Raw genomic sequence first — 23,423 nt, forward strand, 5'->3', positions numbered from 1 at the left:
TATATATGTTTTCTCTTATATGATTTCATATATTTCCATATAACTTCAATATATTATTTATATATTTGAAAACTTATAATTTTAATATATTCAAAAATAAATGTGATTTATGTATGGAAACAAACAAGAATACATATATAATTATCAATATATGTAATACATACATGTGCTAACTTATAAGTTTACATATATGATTATAAATATATATAATACATGTATTAACTTATAAACTTAAGTATATAATTAATTATATTAAAACTTACTATATTATATATAAGAAAATATATATAGTTTTTGGCCACTTATATGGTCCCATATTAATTATATATTTTTCCATATATATTTATCATACATGGTATTTCCATGCGGGATGTTACAAAACATAATTATTAATAATAAATACTGATATTAATTATATAATATAGAATAACGTACCCCTAACACATCTGATATAATTATTGAATTCTTTCTGAAGTCTATTAGCTGCATTTTGTTGACGTGTAAAGTTTTGAAGGTGCTCGTCAAATATGTCATCTGCCGTTCTGTCTACTTTGCCAAGATTTTGAAGAAACTGTAAAAAAAATATAAATATTCAATAGTAATTTATTTTATTCATAAATTTCAGATGAAATATAAATTAAATACATTCAAAGTTTGAATGAACACCTCGAAGTTTGTATATGTACGCAAGGATCAGTCCATTCATTGTCAAATGGAGTGGATTACAAAATTTCAAAAGTCACAAGTCATTCCAAACATCAATTTATAATTTTTAATCCGAGAATAACGGCTCTATTCTGATTACTGAATAAAAAAATTTTAGTTTTTTTTTCTCAGCGACAGTCAAAAAAAATTTTTAAGGGAAGCCTGTAAGACTAAAGTTGAATACGTGAAGAAAATGAAGAACATGTATTAAAAATATGAAAATACAAGTTAAGGGATTAGAGAATCCCCATCCGGCCAATGACAAGCACTTGTGAGAAGCATGACTGTGGTGTCATCTAGCGGTTAATTGATCTTCCTACCATTGGCTATTCAGTGACGTATGGATACCATCATAGCCGCTTTTATATCCACTATTTGATAATAGTTTTTTTTTTGTATTTATCTGATTGTAATTATTTATGAAATAAATCAGGTGTTAATAACTAATTTTTAAAAAAATAAAATTAGTTACTCGGTATTAAATTGAATTTTGGAATAGATTTCTTAAATTGAATATATAAGTAAGTATAATCGCGTGTGCCGTAGTATAGAGTTTATAACGAGGACGTGCACGCGATAAATCACCCTAGTCATTTCCTGGTCCCGAGCAAAATTCAAAAATAGACAAACCGGAGAAAAGTTAAGCATGTAACTAACTTACTTGCAACTATTTATTTAAATTGTGCTAATAAAAAACTTATAGAGAAATCTTACAGATTAATATTTGTTATAACTAATTACTACCCAATAATCTACTCGATAAGTAATACTTAGTTTCAACTGTTTAATTAGCGGTGTACTTAATCATAAATAGTTAATCACTGGCTAGTAATAAGCAATTTTAAATATTTACAGATATTTTTGATTGGAAAATGATTAAACACATATACGTGGTGGATGTAGTAAGGACGTATTGCAGCAAAAAAGACTTCTCAAGTAGCGTAAGAACTATAAAATAAACTTTTGTTTGCTAATCGAATAAAAATTGATCGTCATGTGTACAGAGCGATGAAAATAAATTTTTTTCTCGGAATACATAAGGGCGTACTTGAAAATAGCCTTTCTGGCTTTGGATAAAAATGGAATGAAAGCTATAAAAGCATTAATAGCTTATAAGCTGTGAATAAGTTGAATAAATTAAAATGATTGGAAATACATAAATAGGTACAACATTTAAACTCTAGATTTACTTATGAATTGTAAAAAAAAATTCAAATTGTCATATCGCGTTACAGATGCCATAAAGGCGTATAAAAAATTTTTTTTTTAGAAATTGACGTAATTATTCTATATTATATTCTATATATTCTATATATAGAATATAATAATATATTCTATAAGTATAATAGACAAAAAAAAATTTTTTGTCAAAAATCAAACTTTTTCTATACGCCTTTATGGCTCCCGGCGTCGATACCGGGAGCCATAAGAGCGTATAAAAAAGTTTATTTTTCGGGAATCGATGTAATTATGCTCTAAAAGAATAATACTAAAAAACCAAAAATTTTTTCAAAATTTCATTCTTTTTCATACTTAGAAAAAAATTTTGTTTTCCAAATTAAAAATTTTTTTCAATTAACGAAAAAATTTTCCTTAACTTCGAACGTTTTTTATCATTCTTATACTTGATGGTCACAATCACGTTAGTTCTGGAAACTAAATTTTTTTTATACGCCCTTATGGCTCCCGGTACCAACCCCGGAAGCCATAAGGGCGCATAAAAAAAATTTGATTTTTAAAAAACAATTTTTCGTCTCTATTATACCCATAGATCGTAATTTCATCAATTTAAAAAAAAAATTAGAATTTTGGCAAAAATTTTTTTCGTCTTTATTATACTTATAGAACATAATTACGTCAATTTCCGAAAAAAAAATTTTTATACGCCCTTATGGCTTGTCAGCGGTATATTTTGCAGGTAGACGCCCTTATGGCATCTGTAACGCGATATATTCTTTCAGAATAATTTGTTTTTTTTCATTCTTAAACCTAGTAAATATATCCACCGGCGAAATGAAAAGTATTGTATATCATAATAAAATATTGTTAGTTGAGAAATAAAATTTCTCAACTATTAATGTAGCTTCAAACTCGACCTTTAATTCCACTACGAGAAAGTTAAAACGTGCAATATCAACGCCCGCAGAAAAAAACGTGGTTACATAGTGATTAACTCAACCAACAAATTTTTATTTGTTTTGATAATAACCATTTGATAAACAATTTTATCAAGCTAATAATCTTTATAGAAAAATAATAAATATTCACGAGGGAAACTTTCTCATAAAAATTAAAATGCTAATCTAGGAATACTAAGATTACTTGCGTCAATGAGACCTTTTACGATATTCTTTGGAAGTATAGATTGACATTAGACTGTAGTACACTAATTCAAGCTGTGATTTAGTTTGTTGGTATACGAAAACGAGTTAAAAATATTTATTATTCTCTCTAAAAAAAAAAAAAATGAGTGAAAACTAGTGAATCTTCATTGTTTTGCAGTGAAAAGTGTTTCGCTAATTCTAAAAAGTGCTACGGTTTGCACTATGAATTAGGAACTGCACAAAAAAAATTTTTTCGTAACGCTACGTGGTACCACACGGAAAAATTATAGTTGTTTGAAATGCTATGGTGTCATAGTAGTGCCGGACCATGTTGGCCACCTGTCGGAAGTTGAAATAAACAGATGCAAAAATTACTGTGACCATAGCAATTTCTGTATGTGTTTATTTCAATTTCCGACAGGAGGCCGAAATACCAACATTCATAAAATATCAGTCGCTAAGTATACTTTTAAATATGAACCGTTAAATGCTATTGTGTATATGTTATTTTTAAAAACATATACAAATTAAATATAGATGTATGATGTTGAAATACTATAATGAAAAAAAAACTCAGTGGGTGTGAACTGTTTTGGAGTTGTCTGAAACCCACCTCAATAATAAATGTAGATTTATGCTATAAAAAATTAAATTTATAAAAACTTTACTGTGTTAAATTATTTTTTTATCAAAATCTCACGATTAATATTAAATCTTCAATCGTTCATTGGCCACACTAAAAGCGATTGTCTTTCGCAACACCACTCTATTTATAGAAGGTTGCTATCGAGTGCAAGTGAGGTACTAAAAAAAAATAACGCTGCTACTAGATAATCAAATAAAATTATAAGTTTCCGATGATCACAATAACAACCACATTATGATCCCAATAAATTAAAAAAAAACACTTTTTGTAAAAGAAGTGAAGAAGAGACACGCCATTTGCAATTCGTACGTATTCTATTGGTTAATTGATGAAAAATGCCATCTAGTAGCCCAAATGAAAACTAAATTTCTAAAAATTGATTAAGTCATTCAAAATATCACTTTCTTCAGAGATAATTAAATGATAGCAGAAACTTAGTTCGAAATAAAATCATAAAAACTATAATATTTTTTTTTTAATTTTAAAACTTTTAATAGCCATCGTAAAATTCAAATGAATAGTTATTATAGGAAATCATTAAAACGAAGTAATTGAAGCTCGCCACTTAACTTTGACACACATTTAAAGAAATATAATTGTAATTTTGCGCTAAAAAGTTATTCAAGAATAAAGTCATTAAAATTGACATCTTGTCGTGGAAAAAAAATTTTCATCACCTTCATAGATTAAAAGAAATAATCGTAGGAACAATTAAAGAATAAAAATTTAATGGTTATTATTTACGACTCAGAAGTGACAGTACAAGTTGTATGCGCAGTAGAAGTAGGAAATATGAATTATGCATTAGTTTTTGACCGAAATTGGAATAAATAATAACGGTTTTTTTCGGAGATGAATTAGAATTTTTACCAATGCCATATTTTCTGCCCTCTGGATTTTTCACAAAACTCTAAAGACTAAATTTTAGGTTTCCATGATTTGTCCTTGAATTCAAAGGTATTGCGAATCGGTCACCGTTACGCCATAAGGTTTCAAACAGGAATTTCCTAACTTGTCGTGCCACAGATTTTTAAATAGCCAAATTTGGCATCCCTGACTTTGGCAAGCTTTTGGTAATCACAAGATATCAATGACGATTTCCAAAGATATGCCTTATATCTGATAAAGACATTATAGCTGTTATATATTTAATATATTTCATGACATTTATGCAGAAATTTGTTATCAAACCTGCATACGTCTAAATTTTAATTTATCTCAAGACGATCAAACAACGTATTTACAATTGAATTATGATTGTATTATAAAAATATCGATAAACTCAATGGTTTGTTTGTTGAAATAAAATGTAGAAATATAATAGGCGCACATTAATCGGTATGCAATAGATGTTTTCAGTTATTTTCAATTCACCAAAATTTCCAAAATTTATTAACGTGGAATTAGGTAGAATTTTTTTGATGAATTTTAAGCTATGATTAACTTGACGACTTTCATCTAAATTCGATTATAGGGTTATTATAATTATGGGGTAATGAATACAAAATAAATAACTTACGGGCGTGGTTGTTTGGTTCTACCGAGTTTTTTTTTTCTCAGCTTAAGATAACAACTTATACGAACAGAATCCGGTCCGTTATCATTACCTCAGCGAGGTTGTATACTATACCGGCATTTAATTTAAAGGAATAGTCTTTAAAACATACTTGTACTCATTCATGAGTGACGGTATTCTATAAAAGAAAAGAAAGAGCGATTCAAGTATAGAAAAATAAAAAAATAAGAGATTACTCTCCCGAGATTCTTTCTTATATTACCTATAGGTGTAAGTTATGGTAAACGCTTAACGGGACATAGCTACGTGTTGTGAGAACAAAAACACATCTCACCTCTTATATTGTGTACAAGTTAACTATAAATTATAAGTGACTATTATCAATATCGCTTACATTGCTGAATTATTTTTTTAATTTATTGTATCGATAACAGACAATTATTATTTATTGCATCTCAAATAGCCGTTGAAATAATTATCGTCAGTCTCATTATCGACTTCTTTACTCGATTTACTGGAGTGCGAAACAACAAAAGTCCTTTTTTCAACTTAAAAAAAAAAAAACATTTTATTCAGAATTTAATTTCCATTATTAATGCGCATGAAAAAAATATATATTATTTTAATTTTTGCAGGTCGCAGTTCCCTCATTTTTTTCATATTTACATTAATCGGTTTTCGCGCGACAACTTTCATTATTTCAAAATTTAGAGCATCGCGACCAATAAATAGATGACCCCTCGATAATTAAATAAAATTTTTATAGTTTTAGAGAAAGCATATTATAAATTCTCATAAAAATAATATAATTTCTGATTAATTGTGATGAAAAAATTTTAATATGAAGATCTATTTTATTAACATAATTACGTTTTTCATAAAAAACTATATGAGTTTGTACTTGAAAAAACAGGAAGAAAGCGTAGCAAAATAACCAGGAGCTAAGCTGTCAATCGACATTAATTTATCTATGACAACTCAACACAAAACGACCACAGTAGCAATATTCACAAAGTTCTCTTGTATAAAAATCTAAAGCTAATGGGAAAAAAATGAGTTTCATTCATTGATTATTTTTAAAAATATCGTCTCCGCATTCATTCGTTCATACGAACTGACTACCGATATTCAAAATTAAATTCGTTTTTTAACTTTTCATAAAAATTAGAAAATTTTTAACTCGGTGCATTTTATCTCAGGCTGTTATTTTTATTAATAAAATATTTTTATCATTATCTACCATATTCGTTGCTCAAACTTTTAAAACTTTCCTTTGTCTTTGATTAGTATGATTGCAATTTAAAACGCATTCCGTGTACCTATCCCACATCTCAAGTTTCCTCGACGCAGATCCGGTCTACCTGACATCGTACATTTCCTTCGTTTGTATAGAAAGTATTTGGCACAATATACACATTACAAAATAATACTTGATACTCGTCTAAAACTGATAGTATAATTTACTTCTTACGTTTTATTATGCTCGTAGTTTTAGTATAATTTTTTATTATATTATTTTTAAACCACGTATATATATTATACAAATTATAGTACACGGAGAGAATTTTATAGTAAAAGATATCATCTAGTCATAGTAAAATTTTTAAACTGAATTCGATAGCAATGAATATCATTTAAATTATTAGATAAAGATTCAGAATTGTAATATCTATTAACTATATGGCAAAATTTGCAATTATTGATAATAATCAGAAATCACAACTTTTATTACCTTTACTAATTATAACGATTATCAACATCGTAATTCTTAATAACCTGAGGGTAATAGTTACCATCAGCCCAAATCATAATTACTACACTGATAGAAGGATTTCTTGGCATTTAAAAATATGTCTTAGTATTTAAGAAATCATTTCTTAAACATCATTTCTTTACCTTTAACAAATATTTTTTACTATTTAAGAAATGATTTCTTAATAGTTAAGAAATCATGTCTTAAAAAATGATTTTTTAACTATTAAGAAATCATTTCTTAAATAGTAAGAAATATTTGTTAAATTCAAAGAAATGATGTTTAAGAAATAATTTTTTAAATACTAAGAAATATTTTTTATGCTAAGAAATCCTTCTATCAGTGTATCTAACTATGAATATTACTATTAAACTAACTATAACTATTAACTAATAAAGAATTTAAATATCGGCGTTACAGAAAAAATTTTTCGTAACCACAAGATAAGATAACTTGTGGTAACAAATTTCTGCCTTACTCTCTAAACATGAATAAGTGAAATAAGTGAATATTCACTAATACAAAATGCCAATCGAACCACTTTTTAGAATTAAGGGTTTGATTTGCACTTGAAATTAGTGAATATTCACTTATGTTCACTAATTCATGCTTAGAGAGTGCACAGTTAGAGATTTTGTGTACTTGTGTTAAAAAATTATTTGGTTAAATTTTTTGTGTTGATTTTTAACACAGAAATCTGTTAATTCAACACAAACCGTTTGTGTTATTTTACTTTAACAGATTTTTTATGTTAAATGATTAGAAAATCTAAAATGCAACACATTTCTTGTGTTATTCGAAAATTAACACAAAATTTGAGTTGTTTCACTAAACGTTTCCCCGCGATTCTTCATTACTATAACCAAGCAAAGCATTGTAGCAGCATTGTCTGCAGGGAAATTTGGATTATAATTTATTTACAATTAAACGTATACATTTTACAATTTAAATAACTTTCATACCTTTCTGACCTGGTTCAATTGTTCGCTATATTGACATAAGTTCTACTAAGGGTAGATCAGTATACTTGAGTTGGTAAGGTTATGTGCTTATGTTTATTAGTTGATTTTAACGCGAAAAATGTGTTAAATTTACACAAATGTTTTGTTAAATGTACACAAATTTTCTGTCAAAAGAACAGATTTTATGTGTTCGATTTTATTTAAAATAAAATTTGTGTTAAAGATCAACACAAACGCAATGTGTTGAATTAACACAAAAATTTGTATAGACCGTTTTCAACAGACGATTTGTGTTGAATTTAACACAAAATTTCTAACTGTGTAATATAGGGTAGAAGTACCGTTTTCGGCCACTTAAAAATTGTAAATAAAACAATGCGTAAAATACACAATGATATAATTAATTTTTTCAATGTGTTCGAAGATACTCTCTAAACATGAATAAGTGAAAATGAGTGAATATTCACTAATTCTGAGTGCCAACCGAACCATTTTTGAAATTAGTGGTTCGGTTTGCACTTGGAATTAGTGAATATTCACTTATTTTCACTTATTCATGTTTATAGAGTATACCTTTATCACACTCATCCAATGAAATTTTTTGTTACTACGTTTTCATTGATTAAAATAAAGTATTAAATGTCAAAAAATGGAGCAGTGACCATAAATACTATTTCTACCCGATGGAAAACGAAATAATTAATGTGATTACAATTTTTTTGTAATAATATCAAATTGTTTGCGTTTAGAAACGGTTTATAACTGTAACAAAACTGTTGTGTTATACTCAAAAATTGATTTGTTAAAGTAACAAAAGGAATTTGTAGCACTCAAAAAATTTCTTTGTAATCATAATCTAAGATTACTTGCGGTAACAAATACCGGCTTTGAAATACGGCAGTATTTTTGTTATTTATATCATGTATTCTCATAACAAATTCACTTCTTAATTACGACTCAAATTCATTTGTTATTACAAATTGATTTTTTGTCGTAAGCTAATCATGTTTATTACTACAACGAAAACTTTCCTAATCCTGTCTTAGGTTATGACGACTAAACTCTTTTTTTGGTGCGTAGCCAGTATAATGAAATTTTTTCGTGTATAATCGATTAAAAAAAAAGTAAAACAACATTTTAAATAAATGAAGAATCAGGTTCATGACCCCTGCACTAAAACTCATATCTTATATTGAAAACAGTAGAGTGCTAGCTTAAAAATCTATTAATAGAAGAGGAGGTGCTTACATCTATTATTGTACAACTCAGACCCGGTTTTTGCTCGTTCCAGACACTTGCTACATTGCACTTCTCTCTATTTTCATCAGAGAAAGTATCGATATTTAGATAATTATTGATCGGTATTTTTAACATAGAGAATCACGACAATTTACGACTCGTACCAATAATTAGCGCGTAAGAAAACATTAACTACCGTATAATATAATAAGACTTTGTGATATATGTACAATTATAAAATAACTTATGACTCGTGTCCACGATAAGATTATTAGTAACATTATAAATTTTTTTATAGATTAAAATAAAGAAGATCTTTTACCAGATGCAGTCATAATATTAGTACTTAATAAATACTGATTTATTAACATAAATTAATTATGTTAAATAATATAATAGTTTTGCTACTAAGAACTTTGAGATTTATAATATAAAATATATACATATTTTAATTTTATAAATATTTCATACGTTTTCAAGTTAAAAAAAAATATTGAAATTTATTTTTATTTCATATGAATAAAAATATAAAATATTATATTTCGCGAGTATTGAACTGCGAAATACATAAGAAAATAGTGACCACCAGGAAGAGACGAAGACTCGGAATGTTGGCGTGAGGTTCGGACATCAACCTCGAGCAAGAACCGGGCCGACTCTGAGAACTCGCCAATCTCGAAGTATTCACAGAGCATTAAGTACATATTCGATACGTAATAAACATTGTTTATTATACAATTATAATAAATTTATATGTAACGTAACAAATAGAATTTAAAATTCAAATTTTTTATTTTTACTGATAAATATTTCCTATTTATAAACGTAATCAGAGTAAAAGACTGAATAATCATATTATCTATGTCGCGTTGCAATGAACATAACGCGAATTACGTATGTAAGTATTGCGCGTCGCATTTTATTAGTTAACTGTGAATAAATTTATTCAATAATTATTTAATAAATCTTGTAATTTTTTAATTACTCATTAGTATATTTACTCATTTACTTTTAACATCTTACTGATAAGAGTAAATAGAAATAAAGGAAATATAAATTGAAGAATATTTACTTGGTGGAATTATGAAAAAGGTTACACACAAGGTAACATCTTGGCTACGTTATCGTGGTGGTCGAGAGTTAACGGAACAAGTTGCGTATATACTCGTTCATCGTATGGGAAAAGATGTCCCGTTCCGTTTTATTTGGCCAAGAATGCCCGAAACTACATACTTGTATAGGTACCGTTTATGATAAACTACTTATTCGACGGTACCGTTTATATACGAAAACAATCGAATTTTTAACAAATAATCTTATCTTCAAATGTTGTTACATTTAATTTTACTATAAATTAATGGAATATTCAAAAATTTTGCTCTTATGTTATAGATTTTTGATGCAGATATTTCTCTGATTTAAAAAAAAAACGATTAGAAATGATTCAAAACAATTCAATTTTAATACTATATAAATATACATTCATCATTGAGTAAATCGTTTTGTTTAATCAGAGTCATTATAATATTCGATTAATTGCGCACAGTTAAAATATTGCGTATCTGTGGGAAAAACATAGTCTGTTTTAGAGTTTTTGTGTTGATTATTTTGTGTTAAATCAGTACATTTCACTGTGTTACAGTAGAATTTTAAATACATCTGCTATTTAACACTTTAAAAGTGTTGGTTAGTACGAGAATTCAAATAATCAACATTTATTAATTAAGAATTACTGTAAGATTAACACACTGAAAAAAAGATTTATTTGAGCCAACTAAGATTTATTTGAGCCAAAGATATTGTATATTTGGATATCGCCAAATAAATATTTAATTGTGAGAAAGATATAATATATTTGAGTAGTTTAATTGCGTGAAATAAGTGATTTATTAATGGTAAAGAAATGATTTAATTGCTACAAATAAATAAGGGCTTCAAATATATGAATAGTATAGCCAAATTTTAGGTTATTTGTCACAAATTTAATATCTTCACCACAAATATATCAATTACTTACATCAATAACAAAATTATTTGAATCACCTGTTATATTTAGTTGTACCAAATATATTTATTTGTCATTAAGAAATGTTCGAAAAAAGCCACAAATGAATTGATTTATTTGGGACAAATATTTCTTTTTTTCAGTGTAGAATTATTACAAAAATGAAAGTGAAATTGACATCTTATGAATGTTAATTAAGCTTGAAAATTTTGATTATTAAGGTATTAAATTTATCATTCACTAAAAGCTGGAATTTTTATCATTCTAATAAAAAAAAATTTCGTGATAATTTCGAATTATTTAATGTAATGTTAAAAGTATTTTTTTTGCTAAGTAAAAATTTGTTTTCGTTTTTTTGGAAGAAATTAATTGTTTTACTGTTTACATCTGCTATGAAATGTTACGTGATTTTTGTAAAATTTTGATTCTAATAAAAAAATTGCACCACTCAATTGCGAAGCATTTTTCTAATTCGAATAGTTGTAGATCCATTTGATCGTAGACACACTATTTGAAGTATTTTCTTCATTATTTCAATAATTTAGATCTATACCGAGATCGTAACATTTACATACATCCTATAGTACTTAATACTTATTTAGATGATACCGTACCGACTGTAACAATTTTTATATAAAAATATATGAATTAAAATATTCCATTAAATTTTTTATGAAAGAGAGTAAGTCTCTGTCTCATTACTTGTAACCCATTAAGTTTTAAAAATGATGGAATCAATTAAACATGACTTTCTCTGTAATTTATCTAGTAGCTCATTAACGCAGTATATAATAGAACATTATTTTTCAATAGGACAAATGAATAAAAAAAGACGGAATGAAGAATAGAAATAGAAATAAGGAGCGGCTTAGGTAACTCTGTTGTCGACGTTTAGATACAGCAGGTACTGCATTTATGTAAGATTGTAGACACCGACGTAGAGATCACAAGCTTTGTAAATATTATACCTGTTGTTCCAAGTCTACTGATATATAACTAAGACGGTTAGTTAGTTATACTTTATAGCTGCCTACAACAGAAGTATTGTAAATAATAAACTGGTGAGATTTAAAGAGAAGGTTAGACGCAGGTCTAATGATTCTTCGTTGATTTGAACTGTTATCATATGGGTCAAGATGATCTACGGTAAAACTCCTAGTGCAAATCTATTATAGTGAATAATGAACTCTCGGTCACTACTTTTTATGCCTCAATAAGTACGTCCGTTGACCATCAATTTATGACCTTAATATCATTCTTGTATGATCTTTTGTGATTATTATGAGATGACACCAATTATGTTCTTTAATTTATTTTTACACATGCATAATATTTCTATTTTTGTTTTCACACATGCACTATAGTATTATTGAATTATATTAATAAATTATGAGATAATAAATGATGTTTTTTATGTTCGCACTGATCACTAAAACTACGTAATATAATCACATGTAACATATACGCAGAAAAAAAGAATTTCCTGGCATAAAGTTTTAGTTACCCCAAAAAAATTTCTACCCACCCTAAGAAATAGTTAAAAAGTTACAGACAATTCACACACACTGTTTGTGGTAACCTGAATGACAGTATATAGTACAGTTTACTTCCATTAACTCGGAAATTCCCCTGAATCTTGACTCCCACTACCAGCTACGCTAACCCCCGCACGATCCTATACAATTGTATGCGTTTGTATATATTTATTTATGCATCATTCATGTAGAGTAAACGCGCATGCGCCGTAGTTTACTTTTTACAGAGGAAGGGGCATTCGATAAGTCGAAATTTCCACTCCTCCGTAGACTAACTGTCCAAGTTAATGGAATTTGACTGTATTTACTAATCAACTGAAGTAAAAAAATCTGTAGTTTCAACCACAGTTGTGATTTTAGCAACTACACTGTATGTAATGATTACTACTCGTGTGGTCACTTGAAGAATTTAGTAATTGAAATTTTACTACATTTGATGTAAAATAATTACTAGTATTTTTAGTTAAGATAGTTCCAATTGTAGTAAATTGGACACTTTTTTTCACGTGCATCATAATGTACTTAATTTTCAATATGTAAATAAATAAGTGTAGAAATAAAAAAGTTTTGTATGTTAAAAAAAATTCAAATTTTTTACGGTTATTCATATTTGAAAAAACCAAAAAATTTATGCATTTTCAATATGATTTTTTAAAAATTAATTGTATAAAAAACAATTTTTTAAAATGAATATTTAAATAAATCGAGTTACACAAATATTTTCGATAAATCTAAGTATGCGACAGCAATAAAAATGTTGTATTAATATGCGGAGATTAGTTGAATTGTTACAATGCAATGTAAAAAATAAAGTGACTCATGTGACAACAGTCTATGATATTATTATCAATATTACATTTATATTATTTATATATTTTCTAAATTAAATTATTTACATAAAATTTTAAGTATTTCTCAAACCATTTAAATAAATAGAATATTAATGTAAACAATATTATTTTTCATGTCTGCACTGTATTTTATTAAAAATTGAAAATTAAAAATACAAAAGATGTTTTTTTATCGAGTTTTATATTGTCACGAGAAGTGATTGCACTGAGTACAATTGGCAATGACAATCATGAAGGTCAGTGTAATTATCCTTCCATACCGTCTATACACTCTACCTTTGCATACTACGTACATATAAAAATACAACTTATCTCCTGGTTTACAAGCATTACTATCTGTTATACCCGGAAATTGAAATTTTAATCTCACTAATTAATTTTTTTAATTTAAAGGTAAAAGATGCTGTCCTAGATAAATAAATTTAATACAAATTAATGCAGACAAGTATCAATGTATAATGCAACCCATTTCCCTAATAAGGAATAGTTAACCTTCAATGATTGTAATCGTCTATTATTGAATATCGAATGGCTGTGATTTGAAAAATTTATCTAAGTGTTTTAGGATATCGTATTAATTGATTTTTCTTGGACAAAAATAAATAAATTTAATATTTTTATCATGTTAAAGAACTATTGAACTGGGCGTCTAGACAACTTGCCGAGAATAGAGACACATTGGTGAACTAGGTCGTGACCTGGTTGAAATAAAATAAGAAAAATAACCTAAGTAAGTGCGCGTATCACGTGATAAATTATCATTCTTATCAGAAATTCGTAATTATATTTCAATTATAAGATAAACTTTTTTTTTATCAAGAGGAAAAATATTTTCTATTATAGCAAATTTTATGATATGATTTTTAATAAAAGAAGTTGTAGAAGAAAAAAAAAATATTTGGGAAATCCAAAAGTACATACTTCAAAAACACATGTTTTAGAAAAAGCCTTAATTTGAATTTCGAAAAAAAACATTGAAGTCTTGTTAAATTATGAAATACGAAAAATCATCAAAAGGTGAAGTATTGAAACAATTTTTAGGTCTAACTTATTTCCATCTCAATATTTGCATTAGTTTTCAAAATTGAGTATTACTCCTTTTTTTATCTTTGTTATTAGTTATTTAACTATTTTTCTCAATAAGTAAATACGAATTGCTAGTATCGTATCTCTCTAAATCTGAAGCAGTGAAAACCACTGAAAAATAATGTCTATACACTATGTCAGATTTAGAGAGTACTGTCAAAAAATATTTATGTAATTTGACTATTTACAGGTGACTTAAGGGGTAATTAGGAGGGGCTGCAATTTCCAGTTGACATACTAGCACTTATGCGAAACATTTCCGAAATCAAGATCCCGTAGATTTTTTAATTGTCATTTTGTTTTTTTATTTTCGTTCCGCGAAAAAAGTTCCGATCTTCAGGTACTCTAAAAATGAATCAGTGAAATTCACTTCGAATTATAGTGAATATTCACTGGAAACCAGCTGTAAGTATACCACTGGTTGAATTAGTGGTATACTTACACTGAAAAATAAGTTATCTTGAGTCAAGAAAATATATTTGAAGACAAACGTTTTCGGGAACCAAGTCAAGATTTTCTTGAGCCAAGAGATTTTGTCTTGGTTAAAAAAAATTCGTCTTGGTCGGAGAAGATTTCTACTTTATCTGAGAAAATTTAGGTTTCCAAAAAAATTTTCTTGAATCAAGAATATTTTCTATCAGTCGAGAATTTTTTTTCTGTGTATAACTGTAGAAATAGTGACTATCCACTGATTCGCAGTGGATTTCACTAATGCATTTTTAAAGAATATATAAACATTTCGTTTTAATTTCATAGTTAAAACTTTTTTTAGCTTAAAATTAAGTAATGAATAAAAGTAAATTAACAACTCGAAATATTACATGAGGGGTTGAGGTGTACACTTTTGGATTTTCCGAATTTTCATTATATTTTTTTATGATTTCAATAAATTAAAAGATTACACTTAAAGTGTACAAAATAAAATGATTATTTTAGTTTTTTTTTACTTTAAAATAAAAATATTTATTTCTATCCTTACGTTTTTATTTTAGCATTGATAAGTTATTAATTACGTTAATTACTATAATCATCTATGAACTCGTATTGTAATCAATAAAGATACAATGAAGCGATCAAATAATAATTATTATCAGTTATATTTCTCAACATGTGACCAATAAAGTTATGAAATGATGTCTTATCATTTATAGTCCTTGGAACTTCCTGCTGTTGAATAAATTCTGTATGCAACGGATGTTGCACTCACCGTCAATGGCATTGAATCAAATCTTACTCTACACTTGCTTATATTACCAGTGACTCTCTTTACTCGTGTGCTTACCGTTAGTACGCCAAGTGCAATAAGAAAATGAAAAGAAGGAAAGAAAAAATAATTCAAAGTAGATAGGGATAGTAAGAATACAAGAACATGCAGAATAGATAGCAGCAGGTAATGAGTAAGCAACACAATATATACAAAATATTACTTCCTAAACTCATTACACTAATTATCCTAATACACACATATACGTTACGTTACATTTCATCATAATAATGTTATCTTTTATATTTTTCTCAAGAATCTTAAGTAAATATTTGAGTGAAAAAAAGAAAAAAGTTTTACTTAAATATTTATTTTGGTGTATTATGATGTAATAAGAGTTTACTGTGGTAAAGTTGAGTTATGTATTTAGTACGTATGTCGGGTGAGTAACTGACAGAAAAAAATGAGAAAAGAAATCTACAAAAAAATATCGCGAGCAATGTTCTGAAGAGAAATAAATAAATGTTAAAAAACGAAGAATTCTCAAGAAAGAAGTGGAGAATTTAGTTGAGAGGTATAAAGTGTTAGAAGACATGACAAGAAAAAAAAATATGAGATGAGAAAAGCTTTCGGACTTTTTGCTTCTCTCCACAGCTTCTCTGCATTTGTCGTCAGCCATTCTGTATATATATATTTATATACGTTAGCTAAAGATTCACTGGAAAGTAGCCAGCTCCGTCAGACGAATACTGTGAACTCGATTTTCACTCGGTCATCCTCATCAGTTAGTTATAAAATTTGTTATTTAATTTATTATAAAAAATTTAAATAATATTTAAATTCATAAAAATTACTTAATATTTTGAGACATATGTATACTGATCAATGAAATTTTTCAATTCAAGATTGAGTATTGTTCGTTGCTGTAGGACAGTTCTGTTTAATTTTACTACTTATACACGCAGATAATTTTTTAGTCAAAAAATATCCCAGAAAGTTTGATACTGTGAGGACATGTAGTAAATATCTGAACTTTTTCCATGCACATGTACAATATAGTAGGGGAAGGGGGGGGGGGCAGAGTGGACCCCTTAAAATTTTCAAAACTTTAAAAAATTAATGAAATTATAATTATTTTCCTTAAGGGGCCCACTCTGCCCCCCTCCCCCTTCCCCTACACGATAGCATGTATACACGCAGAGAATTTTACGGTAATTTGTACAATAATTCCATACTATCCTCATGTTACTATAACTATAGTAATTTTCCTATAAATTTTTGATGCAAAAAATACCGTAAAATTTTCTGCGTGTATGAAATGCCATTTCTACTAACAATATTGTAAAAATTGAGTTAATCGCTAGATGTCCTGTCTCTTAAATTTGAAATAGTAAAATATTGACTATTCACTATTTATTAGTCAAAAGTATATGTCACTAATTCAAATAGTGGTATACTTTTTACTAACAATAAGCGACTACTCATTGCCAAATAGTGATTGTCACGTGATTTGCACTAAGTCGTTTGAAAGAGAGCTCACAGTACCAAACTTTATGGGTAATTTTTACTAAAAATCATGTGCGTGTAAACTTAAAATAATATTTAAATGATTTAATCAACGATTTAAATTATGGTCTTATAAAATTAATGTATTTTTCATAGTTTACTTTAATAAATTAAAAATTAATTAATATGTTTTATTAATAATTGAAATCTGAGAAGTTTGAAATAATTTATTAATTATGATTTGCTATTTTTTTTCTATTTATAATATGAAAAAATAATACTTATCAACGCAGAATAAAAAGTTATTACATTTATGTTCAACTGTCAACTTTTACTATAATGAAGAAAAAATGTTCCTTCTGTAATTGATAAAAAAAAATGTAAAATTGTTGATGCATTAAAAAGTGAAATTTTTACTACTACTAAAAAAACACTGATGTGTACAAAATTGATATAATAACAATTGAGCCGAGACCTAAATTAATTTATTACAATATAAAGAAATTCAAGAAATTAAATAATTTATTACCATACTTCAGTTATTAATGTATACTATTTCTTTGAAAAAATGATTTATTTGTAAACAGTGTAAGATACTTTAAGCAATTCGCATTATATTTATATCGATGATTAATCCAAGAGATTCGAAACTTCACTCGAGAAACATTTCTATTCGAAAGCTCTTAGGGTCATTTGGATGCAACCTTTTCTCGTGACTAGAATAACAACTAATTTCATTGTCATTGAACTGAAACAAACACACATATATGTCTCTAAAATCCTTTAAGATTCTCATATTCTATTTTTACTCGCGAACTATTGACTCTATATTATCTTTTAAAAAATAATTTTCCTCATATTTGATCTTGATTTTAAAAACAAATTTGCGAAAATATTTAATTAAACATAAAAAAAAAGTTTTATATTTTCTTCATTTTTCTGTGAAGAAAAGAATTTAATTTATCGTGCAATTGTTATATATACTGTTATTTTTCTTCAGTGGTAATTCTTTAAAACGAGAAAAAAATAATATGAGTTTACGTTTAGCCACCGAACAAATAAATATCCACGTTTTTTTTTCACATCACAGTACAATACTTTAAAATTATGTAATGATTAATGTCACTTGATTAGATTTAATTATGTGTTTTAGTATAGCAAGTATATAATTAAGTAATTTTTAGATATATTTCATAGAAATCTACAGCGTTGAAAATTTTCCGTGAAATTTTTCTTCTATTCCGGAAAATTCTACTTCTATGACTTTCTACACGGAAAAAAATGATGCTCAAAATTTTAATAGTTTGTAGTTTATTTTTGACTTAAAATTAGTATATTTGTATACTAATATCAAACCAGGATCATTATATATTACAAAATGGCTATTATTTATATTAAAATTTGATACACATAGAAGAGCAAAATTTGTAATTTCGTATATTAAAATTAAAATGAGAAAGAATCGATAAATTAGTATCTAGTTATTTATTACTATACAAATAAACATAGAAAAATTTAAAAAATTTACCACTTATTCGATTTATGTATATAATAAATTAATTTATAATAACGAATAAATAACATTTTATATTAATTATTAGTCAATGGGATAGAATTTATAAAATAAGAGTTAAAAGTTTTCGGTATTTTTATGAGCAAAAAATCAGTATTTAGTATACTAATTTTTCATTTTATTATTTACCACTTATTCGATTTATGTATATTGTTAATTAATTTATAATGATGAATAAATGATATTTTAAGCTAATAATTGATCAGTGATATCGAATTTATAATATAAAAGTTAGTAACTTTTGCGATTTTCGGCTGGAAAAATCAGTATCTAAGATCCCAATTCTTAATTTGACCAATCATCACTTTTTAGTAGATGTATGCCATAAATTAATTAATTTTCACTAATAAATCACGTATTTATATACCTAAAAGTAATAATATTTACTTACTTTTTGAAATAATTGATATTAGTTTTTAGGAATCTACAAAAATTAGTAAACTAATTTGCATTAAGTACATAATATTACTAATTATTGATAACAGACTCCACTTTTTACTATTATTTATTAATTTTTAATATTTTATTTTTTCCGTGTAATAAAGCGATTCCGTTATATTCTGTAAGAAATACGATATTCCGTCTTTTTTTTTTACAATTTTCACTATTACTATAAGAGTTCAAACTTTATAAATGGTTTTTCGGAAATCTATCTTCCATTCTGGCAGTCAGATGGCATTCTTTACATCATGCAATAGCTAATTAATTATTTTCTGTTACTCGCGATGCCAATTACACTCTTTACTGAAAGCACATTCTTATTAAGTAACATTATTTAATAGTCTCGAAATTCTGAGTGTGTTATCATTAACACGGTTGTTACGGTAATTTTCATCAGAAAATTATCTGCGTATAAAAATACTCATTTCAAAATCTCTAAAATCTGTAACTTCTATGTATGAAAAAAAAATTCGTTTTGTTTAGTGCTTTGATTGTCGATAATTTAAAAATACTGTAAAAAATTTTAATTGTGTGGCAGTTGGCTAGGAATGTAGGCCAGTCTCAAAACTTTCCGCTATCTCCGTTCCCAATATTTAAGATTTTTATGTTCCCACTATGAAAAGTGAAATTTTTTAAAATAGTCAAGAGTCATTGACTGTCGTTCGATTAAAACTTAAGTTTCTGTTGGAAACTTTATTAAATTTATACCAAAAAAAATCTAAAATATTTTTTTTTATACAATAAAATCAATAGTTTGGAAGTGAATACAATTAAAAATTTCAAAATCTATAAAAAATCTAAAAATTCAACTGACTGTAAATTAAATTGACAGTAAAAATGAATAGATTAATTTCTAATTCTCGTTACTACAAAATGACGTATGAAATATTAAAAAAAAATGACGAATTTCATTTCAATATGGAAATTTTTCATTAATTCTCCATACGATTCACATATATATATGAACATATATATATATATATATATATATATTTCGTATTGAGTAAAGATCATCGCGACTAAACATCTCATTATTATAAAGTGGACGAACAGCATGAAGAGCTTAGCAGATATATTTGCTGAGTTGTTGCAGGGTAAAAGCGCTCCCGGGACTTGAGAAGACAAGAATAGTAACGGGAAGCAGCCGAAGTGTGCGAAAATGAACAGTGGACATAACTTATAAGACGTCTCTGCATATTTAAACTATACATCGTCGAAAACATTATATTATATTATGGTTTTATTCTTCACCTGACTATACATAATAATCGAACCGATGAAATTTTTACAACATACATCTATTTGTTGATTTTTTATATCATTAATTATTTAATTAATTATATCAAAAATTGATTAAATAGTTCATAATAAAGTAATTAAAATATTTATGATATTTAAGATAAAATAACTGTATAATTGATGGCTAGCAAAGTAATAATCTAATAAAGCAGTAATACGATATATAGTTTGTGAATGTACTTCTCGTTAACGAAAACGGTATCTACGATTTTTATTTCAAGCAGTCGTCTTATCTAAGGAATGAAACTCTACATTATCCTAACAGGAAAAAGTCACTAATTTTGACTTTTTTCCTATTCACTGTAAATTCCGAAGAGAAAACTAAAAGTTATCAGAAACATTCAGAGAAATAGTTGATTTCCATGCATGATTCAGCTTTAAATTTTCAAAAAAATCTATATATATTTGTACTACATTTGTACATTCAGTTTTTTAATACTAATCGATCATATTCACGAAATTGAACGAACGTAATTTACTAAAAAAAATTAGAACCTTGTCATTGAAATAAATTATTAATACAGTAAAAAATCGGGAGTGAATACGGATTTTATTTAAATTCGAATTCACTTCGTCACTCGGAATTCCAGAGTTTGAAAAAAAATCACTTCGTATATGGAGTAAACAGCGAGTTTATTTTTTCAGCGGAGTGATTTCGGAGTAGTCTGGATTTTATGTCACACCGCTAATTTTTTACAGTGCATGCATAAAAATAAATAAATAAATTTTGAATAATTATGAGAAATAAAAAAATCAAATTCATTGTTTTCATGTATCAAATTATTTAATTAAAGTAAATTAATTAATTATGAGAAATATTGAAAAAAAAACCATAATTTAAATAGGAAAATTTTTGGAAAAATCGATCGTGAAAATAAATGAAAAATAAGTTGTAAATGAAAATATTTAATTGATTTTTTTTATCCTCAAATAAGCTAGGTCTGGATGGGACCAGATCTTCGTAAGTCACGTAATGTGTAAAACCGTATAAACCGGTTGTCAGTAAACCATCTTGAGCGACCCGATTACACGTTTTCTAACGGACAAATCATTTTATCACCATCGTGCTCGATGAATGTATCGTGTAAGCAAAAAAAAAATTTCGTTACTTCTCATATTATCTCATTTTCTCCATTTCAATCTGAACTCATTTAACTTTTTTTCTCCTTTAAATACAATAAATAATAAATATTTATTTATTTTTTTTTTTTTTTTTGAGTACATGAAAATTTGATGTGATACGAAATTCAAAAGTGCTCTCAGTAAGGGGTGAAAGAGCGTAGCGTTTAGAGAAGAAGAATAGTACAACAAATAAAAAGAAATCTTTACGTAAACGCAATGTCGTAGACCGGTTCGACCAGAGAATATATATAAGATTGTTTTATACATACAGTATCCCTACTCTAATAGCACCGGTCTTGCCTTCTACGCCCACGAATCATAAACTTACTCAGCAATTTTTATTATATATTTATATATATATATATATATATATATATATATATATATATATATATATATATATATATATATATATATATATATTTTTTGTATTTATTCATTAAATGAATGACATTGATAGATAATTATCAAAGATGAAAAATAAATATTTTTATAATATAGTAAAAATATCGATTAATTTAGCAGCAAAAATATAATTGTATATAAATTAAATATACTAGCCGGATAAGGTGTGGGTTATATATATATATATGTATATGTGACAACACCTGAATATAATATACGTAAATGACCCACGCACTTCCGTTCACCAATTCATAATTGCAATCATCAATGACCTTTCTCCTCCTTATAAAATCATCAATATCTTTATATATTTATATATATATATATTTGTATGAAGTTATTATACGGACAGTGTTATTATATTTGTTTTTAAAAGAATTACGGCTTTACTGATCTGTTTAATTGACAGATTAATAGATTATGAGCTTCGTGTGAATTCTCTCTTAAAATAAATCAGTGAAAAAACCTGGAAATCAGTAAATATTCACTGCGAATCAGTCCCAAATATATCACCGATTCACTTAGTGACATACTTGGGGCTATTTGTGCAGTGAATATTTACTGATTGGAATACTTTTCACTGATTAATTAAGAGAGTGATTACATATGGATGTCAATTCGATATTTCTCACTGTAAAACTATACATTAGTAGGAAAGAATCGATCTGAAGATGTTAAAATATATTCTACCAGACTGTTGGAGATGATAAAAATAATAGCGAATTATTATGATGATGTCAAAACAAGTAATCCGTTTGCTGTCATATTTAAGAAGAATTCTGTCAAATTTTTATAGCCTTGTAAATTAAATATTTTGATAAATTCACTATATGATCAGTGTTATTATATTTTATATTAAAGGAATTTTAATGATCTGCTTGACTGACAGGTTGGATTCGACTCTAAACCATGTGAGTGATTACATGTGGATATCAATAAAATATTTCTTACTAATACCATACATTTATAGGAGAGAATCGGAAGCATAAATTATCAACTTTACGGATGAGCCCAGAAGTATATCGGGATATATTCTTTCCTATTAATGTATGGTTCACACAGGAATTATTCTTGTTTAAAATGCTATGGTGTCATAGTAAAGCCGGGCCATGTTAGCCACCTGCATAAATTTCGATAAACACATGGAAAAGTTACTTTGGCCATAGTAAAATTTACAAGGATTATATCAGTAAAGCCGCAATTCCTTTAATAACAAAAATATATAATTACAACTGATGATTTTATAAATAT

At 26.9% G+C, this 23,423-nt stretch overlaps 1 protein-coding gene across 5 annotated transcripts in view; it reads right to left on the reverse strand.

Annotated features, from left to right (window-relative positions):
• The window catches only part of LOC130665695 (amphiphysin), a 35,586-nt gene that overhangs the window by 10,229 nt on the left and 1,934 nt on the right, over window positions 1–23,423 (reverse strand). For all 5 annotated transcript variants that reach the window (XM_057466197.1, XM_057466201.1, XM_057466200.1 and 2 more), the window contains exon 2: window positions 436–571. In XM_057466197.1, coding sequence (XP_057322180.1) covers window positions 436–571 — 136 coding nt within the window. The remainder of the gene's footprint in view (window positions 1–435; window positions 572–23,423) is intronic.

Source organism: Microplitis mediator, chromosome 3, assembly GCF_029852145.1.
Source record: "Microplitis mediator isolate UGA2020A chromosome 3, iyMicMedi2.1, whole genome shotgun sequence".
Classification (NCBI taxonomy): domain Eukaryota; kingdom Metazoa; phylum Arthropoda; class Insecta; order Hymenoptera; family Braconidae; genus Microplitis; species Microplitis mediator.